This window comes from Phallusia mammillata, chromosome 7 (assembly GCF_965637545.1).
Source record: "Phallusia mammillata chromosome 7, kaPhaMamm4.hap1.1, whole genome shotgun sequence".
Classification (NCBI taxonomy): Eukaryota; Metazoa; Chordata; class Ascidiacea; order Phlebobranchia; family Ascidiidae; genus Phallusia; species Phallusia mammillata.
The window spans coordinates 23,001,754-23,020,455 of NC_137258.1; the positions used below are offsets into that span (position 1 = coordinate 23,001,754).

Below are 18,702 nucleotides of genomic sequence, written 5' to 3' on the forward strand. Positions count from 1 at the left end.
ATAGCCTTAGGGTTTTTTCAAAAATCGGGTCAAAATTTTCGATTTTCAAAACCGGTTTAAAGCGGTTTGGAGGTTCGGCAGGAGGCAGAAACCGGTCAAAACCAGTTTGAAACTGGAATATTCCGGCGAAAACTCACCGAAAACCGGATTTTTCTTCGATTTTTTGACCCCCCAAATCGAAAAAACGGAAAGGCTATAGCCTTAGGGTTTTTTCAAAAATCGGGTCAAAATTTTCGATTTTCAAAACCGGTTTAAAGCGGTTTGGAGGTTCGGCAGGAGGCAGAAACCGGTCAAAACCAGTTTGAAACTGGAATATTCCGGCGAAAACCCACCGAAAACCGGATTTTTCTTCGATTTTTTGAACCCCAAAAATCGAAAAAAAGGAAAGGCTATAGCCTTAGGGTTTTTTCAAAAATCGGGTCAAAATTTTCGATTTTCAAAACCGGTTTAAAGCGGTTTGGAGGTTCGGCAGGAGGCAGAAACCGGTCAAAACCAGTTTGAAACTGGAATATTCCGGCGAAAACCCACCGAAAACCGGATTTTTCTTCGATGTTTTGACCCCCCAAAATCGAAAAAACGGAAAGGCTATCGCCTTAGGGTTTTTTCAAAAATCGGGTCAAAATTTTCGATTTTCAAAACCGGTTTAAAGCGGTTTGGAGGTTCGGCAGGAGGCAGAAACCGGTCAAAACCAGTTTGAAACTGGAATATTCCGGCGAAAACCCACCGAAAACCGGATTTTTCTTCGATTTTTTGACCACCCAAAATCGAAAAAAAGGAAAGGCTATAGCCTTAGGGTTTTTTCAAAAATAGTGTCAAAATTTTCGATTTTCAAAACCGGTTTAAAGCGGTTTGGAGGTTCGGCAGGAGGCAGAAACCGGTCAAAACCAGTTTGAAACTGGAATATTCCGGCGAAAACCCACCGAAAACCGGATTTTTCTTCGATGTTTTGACCCCCCAAAATCGAAAAAACGGAAAGGCTATCGCCTTAGGGTTTTTTCAAAAATCGGGTCAAAATTTTCGATTTTCAAAACCGGTTTAAAGCGGTTTGGAGGTTCGGTAGGAGGCAGAAACCGGTCAAAACCAGTTTGAAACTGGAATATTCCGGCGAAAACCCACCGAAAACCGGATTTTTCTTCGATTTTTTGACCCCCCAAAATCGAAAAAACGGAAAAATCGGGTCAAAACTTTCGATTTTCAAAACCGGTTTAAACCGGTTTAAACCGGTTTGGAGGTTCGGCAGGAGGCAGAAACCGGTCAAAACCAGTTTGAAACTGGAATATTCCGGCGAAAACCCACCGAAAACCGGATTTTTCTTCGATTTTTTGAACCCCAAAAATCGAAAAAAAGGAAAGGCTATAGCCTTAGGGTTTTTTCAAAAATCGGGTCAAAATTTTCGATTTTCAAAACCGGTTTAAAGCGGTTTGGAGGTTCGGCAGGAGGCAGAAACCGGTCAAAACCAGTTTGAAACTGGAATATTCCGGCGAAAACCCACCGAAAACCGGATTTTTCTTCGATGTTTTGACCCCCCAAAATCGAAAAAACGGAAAGGCTATCGCCTTAGGGTTTTTTCAAAAATCGGGTCAAAATTTTCGATTTTCAAAACCGGTTTAAAGCGGTTTGGAGGTTCGGTAGGAGGCAGAAACCGGTCAAAACCAGTTTGAAACTGGAATATTCCGGCGAAAACCCACCGAAAACCGGATTTTTCTTCGATTTTTTGACCCCCCAAAATCGAAAATACGGAAAAATCGGGTCAAAACTTTCGATTTTAAAAACCGGTTTAAACCGGTTTGGAGGTTCGGCAGGAGGCAGAAACCGGTCAAAACCAGTTTGAAACTGGAATATTCCGGCGAAAACCCACCGAAAACCGGATTTTTCTTCGATTTTTTGACCCCCCAAAATCGAAAAAACGGAAAGGCTATAGCCTTAGGGATTTTTCATAAATCGGGTCAAAATTTTCGATTTTCAAAACCGGTTTAAAGCGGTTTGGAGGTTCGGTAGGAGGCAGAAACCGGTCAAAACCAGTTTGAAACTGGAATATTCCAAGGAAAACCCACCGAAAACAGGATTTTTTTCGAATTTTTGACCCCCCAAAATCGAAAAAACGGAAAGGCTATAGCCTTAGGGTTTTTTCAAAAATCGGGTCAAAATTTTCGATTTTCAAAACCGGTTTAAAGCGGTTTGGAGGTTCGGTAGGAGGCAGAAACCGGTCAAAACCAGTTTGAAACTGGAATATTCCGGCGAAAACCCACCGAAAACCGGATTTTTCTTCGATTTTTTGACCCCCCAAAATCGAAAAAACGGAAAGGCTATAACCTTAGGGTTTTTTCAAAAATCGGGTCAAAACTTTCGATTTTCAAAACCGGTTTAAACCGGTTTGGAGGTTCGGCAGGAGGCAGAAACCGGTCAAAACCAGTTTGAAACTGGAATATTCCGGCGAAAACCCACCGAAAAACGGATTTTTCTTCGATTTTTTGACCCCCAAAAATCGAAAAAACGGAAAGGCTATCGCCTTAGGGTTTTTTCAAAAATCGGGTCAAAATTTTCGATTTTCAAAACCGGTTTAAAGCGGTTTGGAGGTTCGGCAGGAGGCAGAAACCGGTCAAAACCAGTTTGAAACTGGAATATTCTGGCGAAAACCCACCGAAAACCGGATTTTTCTTCGATTTTTTGACCACCCAAAATCGAAAAAAAGGAAAGGCTATAGCCTTAGGGTTTTTTCAAAAATAGTGTCAAAATTTTCGATTTTCAAAACCGGTTTAAAGCGGTTTGGAGGTTCGGCAGGAGGCAGAAACCGGTCAAAACCAGTTTGAAACTGGAATATTCCGGCGAAAACCCACCGAAAACCGGATTTTTCTTCGATGTTTTGACCCCCCAAAATCGAAAAAACGGAAAGGCTATCGCCTTAGGGTTTTTTCAAAAATCGGGTCAAAATTTTCGATTTTCAAAACCGGTTTAAAGCGGTTTGGAGGTTCGGTAGGAGGCAGAAACCGGTCAAAACCAGTTTGAAACTGGAATATTCCGGCGAAAACCCACCGAAAACCGGATTTTTCTTCGATTTTTTGACCCCCCAAAATCGAAAAAACGGAAAAATCGGGTCAAAACTTTCGATTTTCAAAACCGGTTTAAACCGGTTTAAACCGGTTTGGAGGTTCGGCAGGAGGCAGAAACCGGTCAAAACCAGTTTGAAACTGGAATATTCCGGCGAAAACCCACCGAAAACCGGATTTTTCTTCGATTTTTTGAACCCCAAAAATCGAAAAAAAGGAAAGGCTATAGCCTTAGGGTTTTTTCAAAAATCGGGTCAAAATTTTCGATTTTCAAAACCGGTTTAAAGCGGTTTGGAGGTTCGGCAGGAGGCAGAAACCGGTCAAAACCAGTTTGAAACTGGAATATTCCGGCGAAAACCCACCGAAAACCGGATTTTTCTTCGATGTTTTGACCCCCCAAAATCGAAAAAACGGAAAGGCTATCGCCTTAGGGTTTTTTCAAAAATCGGGTCAAAATTTTCGATTTTCAAAACCGGTTTAAAGCGGTTTGGAGGTTCGGTAGGAGGCAGAAACCGGTCAAAACCAGTTTGAAACTGGAATATTCCGGCGAAAACCCACCGAAAACCGGATTTTTCTTCGATTTTTTGACCCCCCAAAATCGAAAATACGGAAAAATCGGGTCAAAACTTTCGATTTTAAAAACCGGTTTAAACCGGTTTGGAGGTTCGGCAGGAGGCAGAAACCGGTCAAAACCAGTTTGAAACTGGAATATTCCGGCGAAAACCCACCGAAAACCGGATTTTTCTTCGATTTTTTGACCCCCCAAAATCGAAAAAACGGAAAGGCTATAGCCTTAGGGATTTTTCATAAATCGGGTCAAAATTTTCGATTTTCAAAACCGGTTTAAAGCGGTTTGGAGGTTCGGTAGGAGGCAGAAACCGGTCAAAACCAGTTTGAAACTGGAATATTCCAAGGAAAACCCACCGAAAACAGGATTTTTTTCGAATTTTTGACCCCCCAAAATCGAAAAAACGGAAAGGCTATAGCCTTAGGGTTTTTTCAAAAATCGGGTCAAAATTTTCGATTTTCAAAACCGGTTTAAAGCGGTTTGGAGGTTCGGTAGGAGGCAGAAACCGGTCAAAACCAGTTTGAAACTGGAATATTCCGGCGAAAACCCACCGAAAACCGGATTTTTCTTCGATTTTTTGACCCCCCAAAATCGAAAAAACGGAAAGGCTATAACCTTAGGGTTTTTTCAAAAATCGGGTCAAAACTTTCGATTTTCAAAACCGGTTTAAACCGGTTTGGAGGTTCGGCAGGAGGCAGAAACCGGTCAAAACCAGTTTGAAACTGGAATATTCCGGCGAAAACCCACCGAAAAACGGATTTTTCTTCGATTTTTTGACCCCCAAAAATCGAAAAAACGGAAAGGCTATCGCCTTAGGGTTTTTTCAAAAATCGGGTCAAAATTTTCGATATTCAAAACCGGTTTAAAGCGGTTTGGAGGTTCGGTAGGAGGCAGAAACCGGTCAAAACCAGTTTGAAACTGGAATATTCCGGCGAAAACCCACCGAAAACCGGATTTTTCTTCGATTTTTTGACCCCCGAAAATCGAAAAAACGGAAAAATCGGGTCAAAACTTTCGATTTTCAAAACCGGTTTAAAGCGGTTTGGAGGTTCGGCAGGAGGCAGAAACCGGTCGAAACCAGTTTGAAACTGGTATATTCCGGCGAAAACCCACCGAAAAGGGCAGCGGTTCCCAACCTGTGGGTCACGACCCCAACTGGGATCGCCTGACAATTTGCCTGGGGTCGCCTAAGGGAATGGCTCCCAACTCATTTTAGGCCATAGACTAATTTAACAAATAAAAAACAAAACAACTGGGCACCGCATTCCTTCCCTTCATTGTTTGTTAAAGTATGTAAACTAGTAACTACATCTGGGGTGGATCTTTAATTTTCGAAGACTTAAGTGTTTTCACAAAATGCTAATTATTGCTTTGTATTACGTAATAATACTGCATTCACATAATCATCAAGTCAGAACCTGCCAACTTGTTTTGTATTCTCGCGATAATATCACTATCCTCCAATTATAACTTAATAGTCACAACTAAAAATGAACTAAAAATTAATTTGTAAAATTTCAGGCTGTCAATGATGCATCGAAAGACAAGTATTAGGAAAAGAAAGTACAGTGAGAAATATATTTTGCGGTATTTAGAAGTTACTTTTAATGTATAGCCTACTAATTTTATCCCTGGGGTCATAGGCGCCGTAAAGGCGGTGGCTGGGTGGTGGCGAACACCGTGGATATTTGGGTTTGTTTGTATCGGTATCTTACGAAACACCGTAAAATCTGAACAAATTTGGGAACAGTTTTGCTTTTGAACAAGGGTGCTGACGAAAAAGCAACAAGTTTAGTTGGTGCTTTACTTGTATGACGTCAAACACACAATTGTTGGCAGTGAATGATTGGCCACTATGGTGTACAATGCGACTATGGTGTACAATGCGATAAATGGTCAATTTGGGTGATACAAAAGCAACGACTTGACGAAACTGTTTCTAAACATTGCTAAACCAAAAAAACGTTAAAGCGAATTGTTCCAAATCAATATTATTTTAAAAACATTTTTTTGTTAAAATTGACGAACTTTGCTTTTTATTAAATGTATATTGGGCTTTGAGTTGGAGCTCGTTTGGCTGCACGCATTAGTGACGTCATAAAATTGACGTCATAATTTAAATCCACAACCTTGCATTTTTGTAAAACTCGGCGCCTATACGTGGGGTCACCGCAACTTGGGAACTGTTTTAAGGGGTCGCGGCACCAGAAAGGTTGGGAACCGCTGCCTTAGGGTTTTTTCAAAAATCGGGTCAAAATTTTTGATTTTGAAAACCGGTTTGGAGGTTCGGTAGGAGGCAGAAACCGGTCAAAACCAGTTTAAAACTGGAATATTCCGGCGAAAACCCACCCAAAACCGGATTTTTCTTCGATGTTACGACCCCCCAAAATCGAAAAAACGGAAAGGCTTATATCCCTATGTTCCAGCTAAAAGATCAAAATTTCCCATTTCCGGTTGCTGCAGGTGGTGATTTCCCCCTGATTTACAGATTTCTAAGGTCGTGTACATTTTTCAACACAAAAAAGCACATTCTAATGTGGGGATAAATGTTTGAGTGCATCGTTGCATATAATGTAATTCCATCCGTATTTCGACAACAATTTTAATATTGACCTGGCGGATGTTTGTGGTTTCATCCTTATCCTGCAATTTTATGTTTGCTGATGATAACTCGCTTGCTGTAGGTTAATTCATTAGCAATAAAAACTGTTCACTATAACATTAAGTCTTATCTAACAAACAGGCATCCCACCACCAAATGCCTATTTGATTGAGCCAAAATCAAGCACCAAGCACGCACAGACACAAAAAACAATTAAACCTTATAGACCTGTAATTTAGATTATGAAGTGGATTAGTTTACTTACTTACATTTCTAATCCATTAAAAGCGTAAGTTTATTAACTTCAGTCAAGTTAGAACTGTATCAGTATTTCTAAAAAGTATTTGAACCAGTTTTCTGCATGACAAACATTGTTTGTTTTTTAACAAAATGTTTATTTTTTTTATTTTTTGTTCAAGTAAATTTCAAGCAACCCTTTGTATTATCATTGTTGCTTTGCTAAATCCACCGCTTTAACTCGTAACTAAAAAACTCTGACATCACATTAGAACTTCGAAACGCGAAGTGTGCGAAGCAAAACCTACTCAACCGTAACTATACGTTAAGTCCTAATCCCATGAGAGAAACAAAGCAAGCTTTTTGCCATTACTTTGCTTTTGGTAATTTTCTGTAAAAAATCCAGTTTTAAATCTGGCCTTAGTCGGGTGTTGCCTTTAAAACCTAAAACTTTGACCTAGCTTTATGAGGTATTTTTGAAAAGTTTTTTATTGTACAAAAAAGTGAAGCAAAAAACATAACATAAAAACAGTATAATGTACAGAAAGGCCTCTTTTTAGATTCGCAGTGATAGCATGGGAGTGGTTATTGTTGACATTGCGCTTGAAATATGGCAGAAAATATAACGTACAGAATGATTGAAATCAACTGCGGCTTCAAACATTTCGCCTCTAGGTTTTCTATTATCGCTTGTTTCTAAATTGGAGACAAACTCCTATTGTTATATATTACAAGAAAATAAACAATGATCGAGTTCTGCAATCGTTTGTTGTCAATGAAACGTCACAACGGTTTATGATAATCCTGGACAATGCCCAGTTTAACGTCACAAAATAACACTCCGCTATGTTAAAGGAAAACATTCATTAAAAACTTTATTCAACTTATGTTGTGAAGAATTGATCTTAAGTCTACATTGTAGAGGTTTCTACATTATCATGTACATTAGTATCAGCTCTGTGTAAAAAGGAACGGCTTGGACAGCGAGTCATTATTTACATTAATGTACAACAAGGCGGGCCTGGCTTGGTCTGCTAGTTTCAAGATATAGGATGCTGACACACAGCGATTTGAACCCTGAAGATCAAACCCTTTGCAGACCCTGGTTAGGTTGTAGTGTCTCAAAATATAGCCAATTCAAAGCATAGCTAAATTGATGATAAAACGAGCCAATATTCGCCACAGTAAAGTAGTTTTGTTAGTTTCGAGATTGTCATAGAGTGGCAACTTGAGTGGTTTGTTGTTTGTGAAAATGTTTTGGTTTGTAGAGCTTTCTTTTCCGCTTTTCCGAATTGCTTTTTACGCAAACGACCACATTTCGAATAGACACCCTGACGAATGCATGCGAAAGAAGATGTTTAGTGGACGACAGATCATCACTATAGTGGTCCAAGCGCTCGTACCGTAGAAAATCGACTGGTAGTTGTTAACGTTAAAGGCAGTGCCATCTAGCGACAGAAAAACCCAAAGGCAAGCATTGGAGATCACCAAAAACATAATGACGTCACGTAGCCAAAGCCTAAGCTTGTCAGGGCGAGCAACTCTGGTTTCAGTGACGATTTTCAAAACTGACTCCTTGGTTTTGAGTTTCTGCACCGCAAGGTCGAAATGAGATACCGTGGATTCGTTGTCGTCGTCTCGGCTTGTCGTGTAGTCGCCGTTACGGTCATCCGACGCAATACCCGAACTTTCGGATGAGCAGTGGGACTTGGTGTCGTCATCAAGATCCATGCCATGGTTTTCGATGCCGTCTTCAACTTCTTGTATGGGTGACAAAAATTCTGTGGTCTGCTGTCCATTTGCGAGAGCCGCCAGTGCTGCTGTGATTGAGCCTCGCCGCGTAACGAGATAAGCTTTATTATCTTTACCATCGTCAATTTCGGGCTGGTAGTTGTTTAGTTGAGATTCGATCCTACAATAACGACATTATTAGTCATACTAAACGTGGATAATTCAGAATTGTGTTTGTTAAATATTAAAGGAGCAAATTAAAGTGTCTTAAAATGAGAAAACTTAAGCCACTTAAAAAATAAACGTCATTGTTTAAATGGCAAAACCTTTCAAAAATAAAGGTTGTAATAATCTATTGTTTGTTGTTGGCACTGAAATTATCGCCAGGTAATTGTTTGTACCAGAAAATCATTGACCCATATTTCCTTCAATGACAGAGTAACAGAAAACTAATAATTTAATGAAATTAAGAAATCGTTTTAATTTTGTTTTTTGCGTCATTTCATAGTTTTCTTTGTTTCAAAAATCTTCATTAAGAACCTGAACACTGTTGGAAAATGAAATAACATTCTCTATCACATTGTTTAAATGCAAATTAACAAACCTTCCCATGAGGTCAGAAGCTGTCAATTGCGCGTCAGATGACGTCATCGGCTGTCTTTGCAGGCCGTACAAGATAAAAGCCAACTGAAAAAAATAAACAATGACTAAGTTCTACAACCGTCTGTTGTCATTGAAACGTCACAATGGTTTTAGACAAACCTGGACAAGGCTCAGCAATACGTCACAGAAGGGAGTGAGCACAGTCATTTCCCAACCCATGAATCTGACGTCAGGGCCTATTGTGACGGCAACAAGGGAAAAGAGGTTGAGAGCTATGGGTCCGAAGACACAGATAATAAGAAGGATGTTGTCTAGCATAGAAGCAGGCTCCGTGGGACGCCAGATCTTCTTGAAGAGGTAGAAACCGAAAAAGCAAGCTGCCATCATGCATCCGTCGATCGCAAACTGTTGAATAAACCGATGCCATTGTTTAAATGTAAAGTTGAGTTTATACCAAACTATTTCAGTTAATCAGAAATCGGTTGTTAGCAAGTTCAGTAGAAAGCAAGTTATATTTTGAAATTTAAATTTTTAAGTTTCTTATTCTATAGGATAAAATAAAAACGAAATATGACGTTCTAAAGCGAACATAACATACCCAATAGTGTAAAACAAGCGAAACACAACATTTCTGTAAAGTTTCACATGATTCGAACCCAGAATTTTTCCGAGGACGAATTCCGCTTAGTTTTTTTAATGTCTCTAAATAGGTCAGACGCCCTGGATCAGTCAGTCAAGTTTCTAGTTGCGGTTTGAACTATATACGTTTTCTTTTTTTCGCGTAAGCAACCAAGCGAACAACGTGGGTACACAATACGACCGCTAGTAGACGCTATGGAGCCTTACCAGGTAAGAGTGATAAACGAGGATGGCGAATGAATCAGTGAAGTAATCGTCCCCGGGATTGGTGTTTGTTCCAAGAGTGACACAAACCACGATGGTTCCGAACATTGACAGGACACCTAGCGCGACCCCTGTAGGTGATGTAAAAGTTGTGTTATTTTTTGATGAAACAAATTTATAACTTTCCTATGGGTGTCAACTGTATTTTTGCTGTTGTTGTCTGTGTTAAATTAGTTTTATTTTGTAGTTGCACCTTTTGTTTTGAAAAACGCAACCTTTATCTGAGAAGATATAAAAATGTTATAAAAACCAATCGTGTTCAAAACGCTTGCAACACAGCCGAAAATTCTGGTGTTTGTATTTCTGTTTCTACCCAAACTTTAACATTAAGATCTTGTTTTCTCACCTGTGTAGGACTTGTAGAACTTGTGACTTGGCTTAATCACTCCCTCGCATGGCGGAGGTTGTTTCCCGATGTTGCTCCACGTCATCACGAGCAATGATGATGCAACGAGACTGAACTCGATAAGAAATGGAAAAAGAAACTTTTCGGCCACGTGAACTGCGTCGCAGAAACTGGAGTGGCACTCGCAATCGCCATCTGTGAGAAAGAAGAATTATTTCAGTGTTTCTTAACTCTTGTCAGCGAAATCATATGAGTCTGTGAAAAGTTTTCGTGATTCATATGAGTCAGTAAAAAGTTTTCGTGAGACATATGAGTTTGTGAAAGGTTTTCGGGATTTTTGAGAGTCTGTGAAAAGTTTTCGTGAGTCATATACGTCTGTGAAAGGTCTCCATGACTTATATGAATCTGTGATTTTTTCGTGAGTCAAATGATTCTGTGAAAAGTTTTCGTGAATCAGTAGTTGATATTTTTATTAATCAATGATTTATATAAGCCAATGTTTAGTCTAAAAAATGTCTAAAAGCTAAAATGGTAGAGGAACACAGAGTAAAGGGTTAAATATAGACAGTTCATCGAGACTAAATGGCGCCAGAAAAGCGCAATCAGTTATTTGAGCTTGGGTTTGAGGGGTGGGATTCGAACCCTCAACTTATTGACTTACATTCCGCGGTGCTACCGCCGGCTTTTCCTGTCGTGTTCGCGGTTGAGTTAAAAGTAGAGTTTGAATATCCCATAGTGGTGCCTGAAAAAAATGAAAACATGAAACGGTGTGAAACCAAACCTTACGACGTCTGTCCAGACACACCGCATGTTGTAAATTCATTTGTCTTACAATTCTACATTTCAGCAATTCATATCACCACTAATACACACAGAAGTACACGTACCGCCGTGTGTACATACAAACTTGTTATAAGCGATTTTTGTAGAACACGACTTTAACACCGAAACACAAGTAAGTGTTCTGCGATGCACTTTTTCCCATTTATTACCAGGTGTTTCGGTAGAACACTTCATTATTCATGAACACAAAACTGCATTTGTGTGCTTATTCCTACTTATTTTATGAGTTTTACTATACAACACTGCTTAAACAAGACACATAGAAGTAGTGACGCCATTATGCGAAATTACATATTTAGTTAGACTTTGATTAGGATGCCTTAAAAATGCACCAAAAAGTAGGCGTAATAAAGTGTGAATACCCATTTCGTATGCCTTTTTAGTATCAATACTCTTATTTGGTGAAAACTACTTTCACAGTACACATCCAAGAACGCGTACCGCTATGTGTTCAATAAAAAATGTACCATGTCCAGCTTCAGCCTCTGAATCTCCTGATTCATTGAGTTCCAAGATCGCTTCGTCGATAACCGCTCCGATCCATGAAGATAAATTCGCAGCAATGATCAACATCAACCCGAGTCTGTTGGAACAATTTAACCCGAGTCTTATCTCAAACTCCGAACAAAACATTCGGGGCAGTTTGACTGGCAGGAACATTAGGATGTGGTCTGAACATGAACTTGAGGATAAAGTCTTTAGAGTTCATGGTCATGTGAAGGGTGATGGGTAAACTGATAATTTTAGGTTTGAAAAGATAGATGTTTAGATTTGTGAGATGTGAATCTGTTGTACGTAGATGAAACCAAGCTACCCCGCTTCACTAAGTGAATCTTAGGCAGTAGAGGTTTTTTCGCCCTTAATGACCTAATTTGCCAATATTTCAGGCCTTTAAGAATCCCCAAATCGTTTTACCCCGGGGTAATAGTCCTAGTAACTCACCTGGCACTTGCGGGGTTGTCCCTTATGTAGACCTTGGAGAACTTGAACAGGTAGTTGACTTGTGAAAGGATAAAAGCTGCGTGGAAGACTGATGAAGCCACTGCGAGTTGATTTTCTTGGCAGTGAAGAGCATCAGCCATCATAACGGCCAGAAATTCAAGTGTGTCCTTGAGAATAATGGCGAGACCAAACAATACCACAACGCCTTTAAATACAAAAAGTTCAATTGTTCAGCATTTGTTCCAAGAAAAGGGGGTTGAACTAAATAGACCTGAGGGAGTAAAGTTACAAAATCGGTTGGTAATAGAATCCAAGACACAAAATAATGATTTTTCTCGGGACATTTTGAAGTCGTGTTTACATAACAGAGAACAGCTTTGTAAAATGTTTTGCAGTTTGGCTGTTTGTGATAACCAAGGCCTGAAAATTTAGTTCAGTAAAAAGCTAAGTAAAACGAGTATTGCTCTTCCAGCAGTTTTATTATTTATAACAAGAGCAATACTATATAGTTACACATAATGTGTAACATAAAATAAACAAGAAAGTCAACACCATTTGATTGAAGATTTGACAACAAACACCCCCAGTACTATTTTTATAATCTGTACCATTTAATTCAACGCAAGAGGACATTATTACGGCTGCTATTGGAGATACATAACCTGTACAAGCAACTATTAGGTCTTTGGTACTTTTGTTACTACCTTTGAGCCATCTATTGCTGGTCTCATGACTTTTCGAGAAAAGCAAACATCTTTTTCTGATAAAGAATCCTTTCAAGTTGTAGTAGAGAGTCCACACGAAGCAAATCACGTACATCGTCAACATATATTCTTGCTCGTTTCGTTTTGTAACCTGAAATGGTAAAACCAATAAGTTTATCTCATTACCTATGTGATATAAAATTCCTATAGCTGTTCGCCAGGCCTATTGAACCAAATCGAGACAGTCTCTCAAGCATTTTCATATGGCAAGGCAGCATAGACTGTTAATAGAAAATTCTAGTTTGTGGCGGGATTCGAACCCATGAGAGGAGCCTAGATGCCTAGCAACTGTTAACGAGGTCTAACGTCGCTAATCCGTGCGTTTTTCGAACTAAGGAAGGAAGGCACTTTAATCAAACAACACAGTAGATTTCATTTGTGGACTAAAACGTTGTTATTCATTTCAAAACAAATTGTGCAAAAGCTCGCTGTGGACCAAACAAACATATAGCCTTGATCAATAATAAATTCAAATAATGTTAATTAAGATAACGTCTGCAGTTAGTAGCTATTAACAACTCGCATGACACATACAAGAACATAACTTGGCAGCAACCTTGTAATACTTTCGTGGTAAACCCAATAAGCGTTCTGTTTACTACGCCCAGATTCAGCCATAAGATTGCAATTTTTAACCGTATCCGTTCAAAAGATCACAGCGCATAGACTAAGTCTAAATTGGCCAAACAAGGCAATTCAATATGAAATTGTAACAACCTTGTCAATATAAAACCAAACAAACTAGACTAAACTACGCCCAAATGACGTTGTTACGCAGATTAAACTTTTATCTACAAAAGCAGGAAGCCGAGAATTTGCAGATAAAAAGTCTTACTTGGACTGAGATGACTGCCGATAATTTAATCACAATTGTAATCATGATCACTAGCATGGCCTCTAGGCAGGAGAGGAACTTGAATGCATCGTTGAAAGCTGTACTGTGACCGTCGTTGCCTAATACGTCACTAGCTGATGACGCGTCGTAGGTTCTGAAACGATTTTAAAATATTCTTCGTACCGCCATTTTTATTTTTTCTCAATCTAAGGAACTTGAAAACAATTTAAGTATAATTTCAAATTTGTAATCATTTTATGTGTCTTGTAACTTTTTAATGTTTTTTTTATACCGACGTTTCGATGTCCTATTTAGGCCGCCTTTGCCTTAGTCAGTGTATGTAAACTCAAACGGTTTGAAACAGTTGCCAGAAGAGCGTGATTAGTTTCATAAAATTTAGGCACGGCAACGTTATAGTCCACTGTTATATACTTAAAAAAGCTGTAGTATATTTCAATTTTTTAGGCTATGTTTTGCATCTTTTGGTGATACATAAAGGTAATTACTTTTGGAAATTACCCCAGCATAGTTTATTTGCTCTTAAATTACACTTCACCTAACCGAAAATCCTACCCTCAGTATGCAAATCCGATTTTCAAAAAGAGCCATAATATTGACATAATCAGCCAGCCAGTCAAACTTACGCAATATGAACTTCTGTTGATCCCCGTCGGAAAACGTAATGATGTTTCGAAACTTGTTTAATCGGGAGGGACGACTCTGCCAGGGAGATGGCCACAGACGGTTCAAACGAAACTGTTTTACTTTTCTCGCGAATGGGAGATTTGAAACCGCTGTCATCATTGGAAATGTTAATGTCTGTAACAAAAGTGATTGAAATACCTCTGTATGCAAATTTTCTACAAGATAACACCGCTAGAAAACTAAGAGGCAGGAATTTTGACGGCCGACTGATTGTACGCATGCGAATGTTGCTATGGCAACAAAAGTCGAGTTGAAATAACTCCGAATGCACAATTTATACGAGCATAACGGTTAAAATTGGTCATTGCTGGGATTAAAAATTTACCCGATGGACGTGCAATAAGGCAGGGAGCTCGATAACTAAATGCGTGTACAAGACATACAGACGTTGTTTCGAGCAGAGAAATTTGGGGCCCGGCAGCAAACTGGATTTTTTAAAACAAGATCCAGAGTGTTAAGTCAGTCCCGAATCAAGCCCGTTATCTTTAAACAGCTTTAACCCGACCCGAAAAGCCCGACCCGACTTACAACGCTGTTTTCGCCCTACCCATCGATCATAAAACAGGCAAAAATATCTCAGGCAGTATAATGTGTTTCAATAACTTTATTCATGCGTGCAATTGTTACGAGTACCAACCGTAAGAAAGAAGTGGTGACAGAGTTGTTAACGGGCATGAAGTTGGAGCCCGAACTTGGCCCGAAACCGAAAGTACAAGCCCAAAGCCCGTCCCGGACCCGAATTGATTTTGACAAGCCCGCATTGGCCCGAAAGTTTGATTTACAGTCTAATAATAAAGAAGACATACAAAGGACAATAGTAGACAATAGCTTAAATAGGACGTTTTAGGCGACTTAGATAAAAACTTTTTTTTAAATTGTGAACACAGGACGCGAACTCAGGAATCAAGCTCGTTGGTTAACAAATCCTGAGCCCGAACCATGCGCGGCTTTCGACTCGGAGCATAAAAAGCGTTTTTTGGGGGACCGTCAACGCCTTTTTGCATGTGTACATTGCTTTAAATCTTTACAGCAACGTCACCAAATAAATGAAAATAGGTGATTTTTACCGGTTGCACGCTTTGCGACGTCGCAACGTTAAACACCTATTTCCGTTTCTGTAAATATTTGAATACCCTTTGTGATGTTACAACTTGTCAATATTGCAAATGTAGAGCAATTGCGTTACGGATTCGTTCATGGAGTGAAATATACCCGACACTATACATACAAGGTATGGATGCTTTAAATGTTGCTTACCGATTCCAGAATGTTCCACGCTTTCTGGAATTTCTTGCACCACTTGTAAGTTTGCAGGTTCTTCCATAATTCAACAAATGTGTATCAACAAATATTTCAAATATGCTTAAAACTTATTTTTTCTGAAACAAAATACAAATGATGTTTTTTTGCGGAAGTGTAAAACGCTAATGAAACCAAAATGTTAAAAACATTGTTTGCGCTACAAGTTTTCTGCATCCACTATCTGTGCAAAAAACGTAAAACGCAATCGGTCAAAATCCTTCAGCAACATCTGTTTCATTTTTAACTTTGCACATTTACCCTGACATACGTCAACGCCACGAACTAGCTTGTGTAAATCGCTCATAACTTTTTTGACCTGTACATAGGGGAGGTTTTATTGGGTAGTAAAATTGTTTTCAGGAAACTCCCCTTTTGTTCAAACGAAGTTCGCCGAACCCGCAATGCTGTTGATTCCTTTAATGATTAAACCGCACAAAAAAAGGGGCTTATGAAACTCAGAAACCCCTGGACAATAAACTACTTAGCCCTTAATACTGGTAAACTACCGTTAACCAATGACACAATTGCCAATAAAGCCGGCTAACAAAGTGTATATTTTATTAACTTTAAAACCAAACTATTTGCACCATGAAGAACTAAAATCTTTAAAAAAGTTAGTACTCGCAAAAATCTAAATAAACAACACCAAAGAGATACAATACTTAATAACTGAGTTCACAGATAGTTGGCAAATAAAGTTAACAAAAGCGGAACTGATAAGTAGCCTGGGCCTGCATGAGATTCATGCCAACACAAGTGCAGCTGTTATGTCAACAAAATGTCGCAGCATTTTTCGTTGATTGACGAAATCGTTAAACGAATTACATACGTCTCGTTCACAGAAAGACGACCATGGCAGAACTACTAAAGTACTAACAACACCCAACTTTCTGTTAAATGTTTTATTCTCAATTGAGACTTACTAATTTGATTACGTTTAGTAGCTGATATTGGTTTGAATCTAAAATCAATATTTCAAAACTAATAACATAGCCATGTCCTTTATATGTGTGTCCTAATAAGCACTTCTGTCAGTGAGCTGTTAATTATATTGCCATACTGTAGAAAAGGGCTTTAAAAGGAACTATACTATCAAATGCCCTGTACTAAACAAGGCCCTCTGAACCCTGACCATAAGATACCTCCACTGGACATCACAAAACTCATTTTGTGACATAACACACGTCCATTCTTCATGTGTTTTTGGAATAAGCACAGGTATATTACTTAACTGTAAACAGAATGTTGTTCTTTATTGTCTGTTGTTCTGAAGAGATTGCTTGTCCATTCTTCCCAGCCAATCTTTACCCTTTCCTGGCTAAAGTTACGTAAATAAGATCTGCTTTCAAAAGCCAGGTGACAACCCCGCGGGCTGCGAAAACAAGGAAAGACAATTGCCTGAATTAATTTCACCCTTTGTCTTTTCCGTGTAGCGACAAAGAGAAAAGAAAATCTTTCATAAATTCCCAGCAAAGATTATAACGCCCCCCTGATTGCCTAATTTCCAGGCAACGCCCACAAAATACAAAATCTTTCAACCACAAAGCAAAACTAATTGAGCAGCAACTAAAACTGTGTGCATCTTGATTATAGAATGTCCTGATTCATTAAAGATTCGATTCGTGACTGTTGCAGACAATAGTCTAATTCGAAAGTTAACATTTAACGCATGTATGACGTAATAATCACAATGGCGGTAATAGACATTATCACAGTAAGCATGCAAAACTAAAATTATTGAAATTCACCCGTTTATCCGTTGCAAATTAATAACAACTTGCGAAGGCTACAACTAAATCTTGCCTTTGACGTCACAATTACACTTCAATCGTAACAAACAGCGCATTTTAAACCAACAATGACCACTTCAAACCCAGAAGCTGTGCAAAGGCCTGGACAGTACACTGCACTATAAGCGAATGTAGTCTATTGTACAAAAACAACTCAATATATAAGCGCCTGATGCTATCTGCCCTGCGCGCAGATATCATAGTTAATTAAACAACACACTACAGAAGTAGGATGTTGTTTTTCCCGGCGAGATTAACGCTACGTTGGGCAACTAGTTCATCTCTTACACGTAATTACTTTGTTGATGCACGTAGGAAGTCTCGCAATAACATTTACTTAAACGCTTTGTCCTGAAATGTTTGTGATGAACTACACAAAAACTCTCAAAAATGCATTTGCTCGATGAGGCACAACTTTAAAGCAACTGAAAGGTGTCAAAATTGCTGCGAATATATAGCGATAACGTTTGTAAACATGCCGACAACGGTCACGCGGTTAATTATATACAACATCACCTGCAACTGCTTGTGACGTCATAGTTACGTGACAAACAACACGTCGATAAGTTCAAGGCCTGCGAAAAAATGGCTTTTGAATAAACAGATTAATGTCAATGATCGAAGTTTTATTGCGTTCTGGAAAAAAGCACGAACAAACATGCAGACTTTGCAGACTTCTTGTCGCTTAGCAACCAATAAAAATTTAAACAAACAGCATTACGACGGATCGTAAAGAAGTCGCAAATACTTTTATGGTGTGATGATATAAAATTGTGCAACATGGACAAGCACTTGATTATAGTAATGCCATGAAAGCTTAAAGCAATGCAGCAAATCGTTTGTTTGCTTTACAGCTTGCAATAAAAACAGTTGCATTTTGTGTTTATTTAAACGCTGTTTGTTGTTTTTGGCCGAGTAAAATCGTAAATGCGCGTTTTGCATGCTAACATTGGAGAGTACGCATTTTTTTATATGTTAGATGAAGTTTGTCAATTTCAAATAATTGAATTCTATGTTTGAACTTTATCTATTCCGTTATTCTTGCTTAAACATATCTCTTATGATATGTCACCGGGGTATTTTGCATGCTAACGCTTTCTGTTGTGTATTGCGTAATTACATTTGATTTGTTTACAATTAAATTTGACGCATATCAAATAGCCGCAACTTTACTTCTTGAAAATGTTTTTGTTAAGTTTACATGTTTTTGCAAAACCGAGATTATAAACTAAAACAATGACGCTTTTCATTGCCTGGTGTCACGTGAAACTTGAATGACGTCATGGAAAATGTTTTGGGTGTTTTCTTACGCTTTGCAGGGGGCTGAGATCGAGTTTTGCTCAAAGCCTCAACGTAAACAGGTCGTACGTGCGTGGGACGTTTTGTGAAGTAATTCTAGGGTCATGCGGGGTGAAAATACGAATTCCAGTTTATCACTGAGGCTTGATAACAACAAAATCTCCTGTATCTGACAGTCAAGAAAC

At 38.9% G+C, this 18,702-nt stretch overlaps 1 protein-coding gene across 1 annotated transcript; it reads right to left on the reverse strand.

Annotated features, from left to right (window-relative positions):
• Positions 1 to 6,925: 6,925 nt before the first annotated feature.
• Positions 6,926 to 15,502, reverse strand: LOC145237521 (proton channel OTOP2-like). Its single transcript, XM_080100420.1, has 12 exons — positions 15,384 to 15,502; positions 14,066 to 14,240; positions 13,422 to 13,575; positions 12,527 to 12,677; positions 11,823 to 12,027; positions 11,348 to 11,463; positions 10,699 to 10,779; positions 10,038 to 10,232; positions 9,635 to 9,762; positions 8,948 to 9,193; positions 8,790 to 8,872; positions 6,926 to 8,366 (listed from the first exon to the last, which is right to left on the reverse strand). The coding sequence occupies exons 1-12, from the start codon at positions 15,448 to 15,450 to the stop codon at positions 7,754 to 7,756; spliced, it is 2,214 nt and encodes a 737-aa protein (XP_079956546.1). The 5' UTR covers positions 15,451 to 15,502; the 3' UTR covers positions 6,926 to 7,753.
• Between the last annotated feature and the right edge of the window lie 3,200 nt (positions 15,503 to 18,702).

Bases quoted from the DNA above. Each gene is read 5' to 3' on its own strand.
- LOC145237521 (XM_080100420.1), bottom strand. From the start codon at position 15,450: ATGGAAGAACCTGCAAACTTACAAGTGGTGCAAGAAATTCCAGAAAGC. The intron at 11,464-11,822 runs GTGAGTTACTAG...TTGTTCCAACAG, and splicing joins GACAACCCCGCAAGTGCCAG to ACTCGGGTTGATGTTGATCA. The intron at 8,367-8,789 runs GTTTGTTAATTT...TCGTTATTGTAG, and splicing joins GCTTCTGACCTCATGGGAAG to GATCGAATCTCAACTAAACA.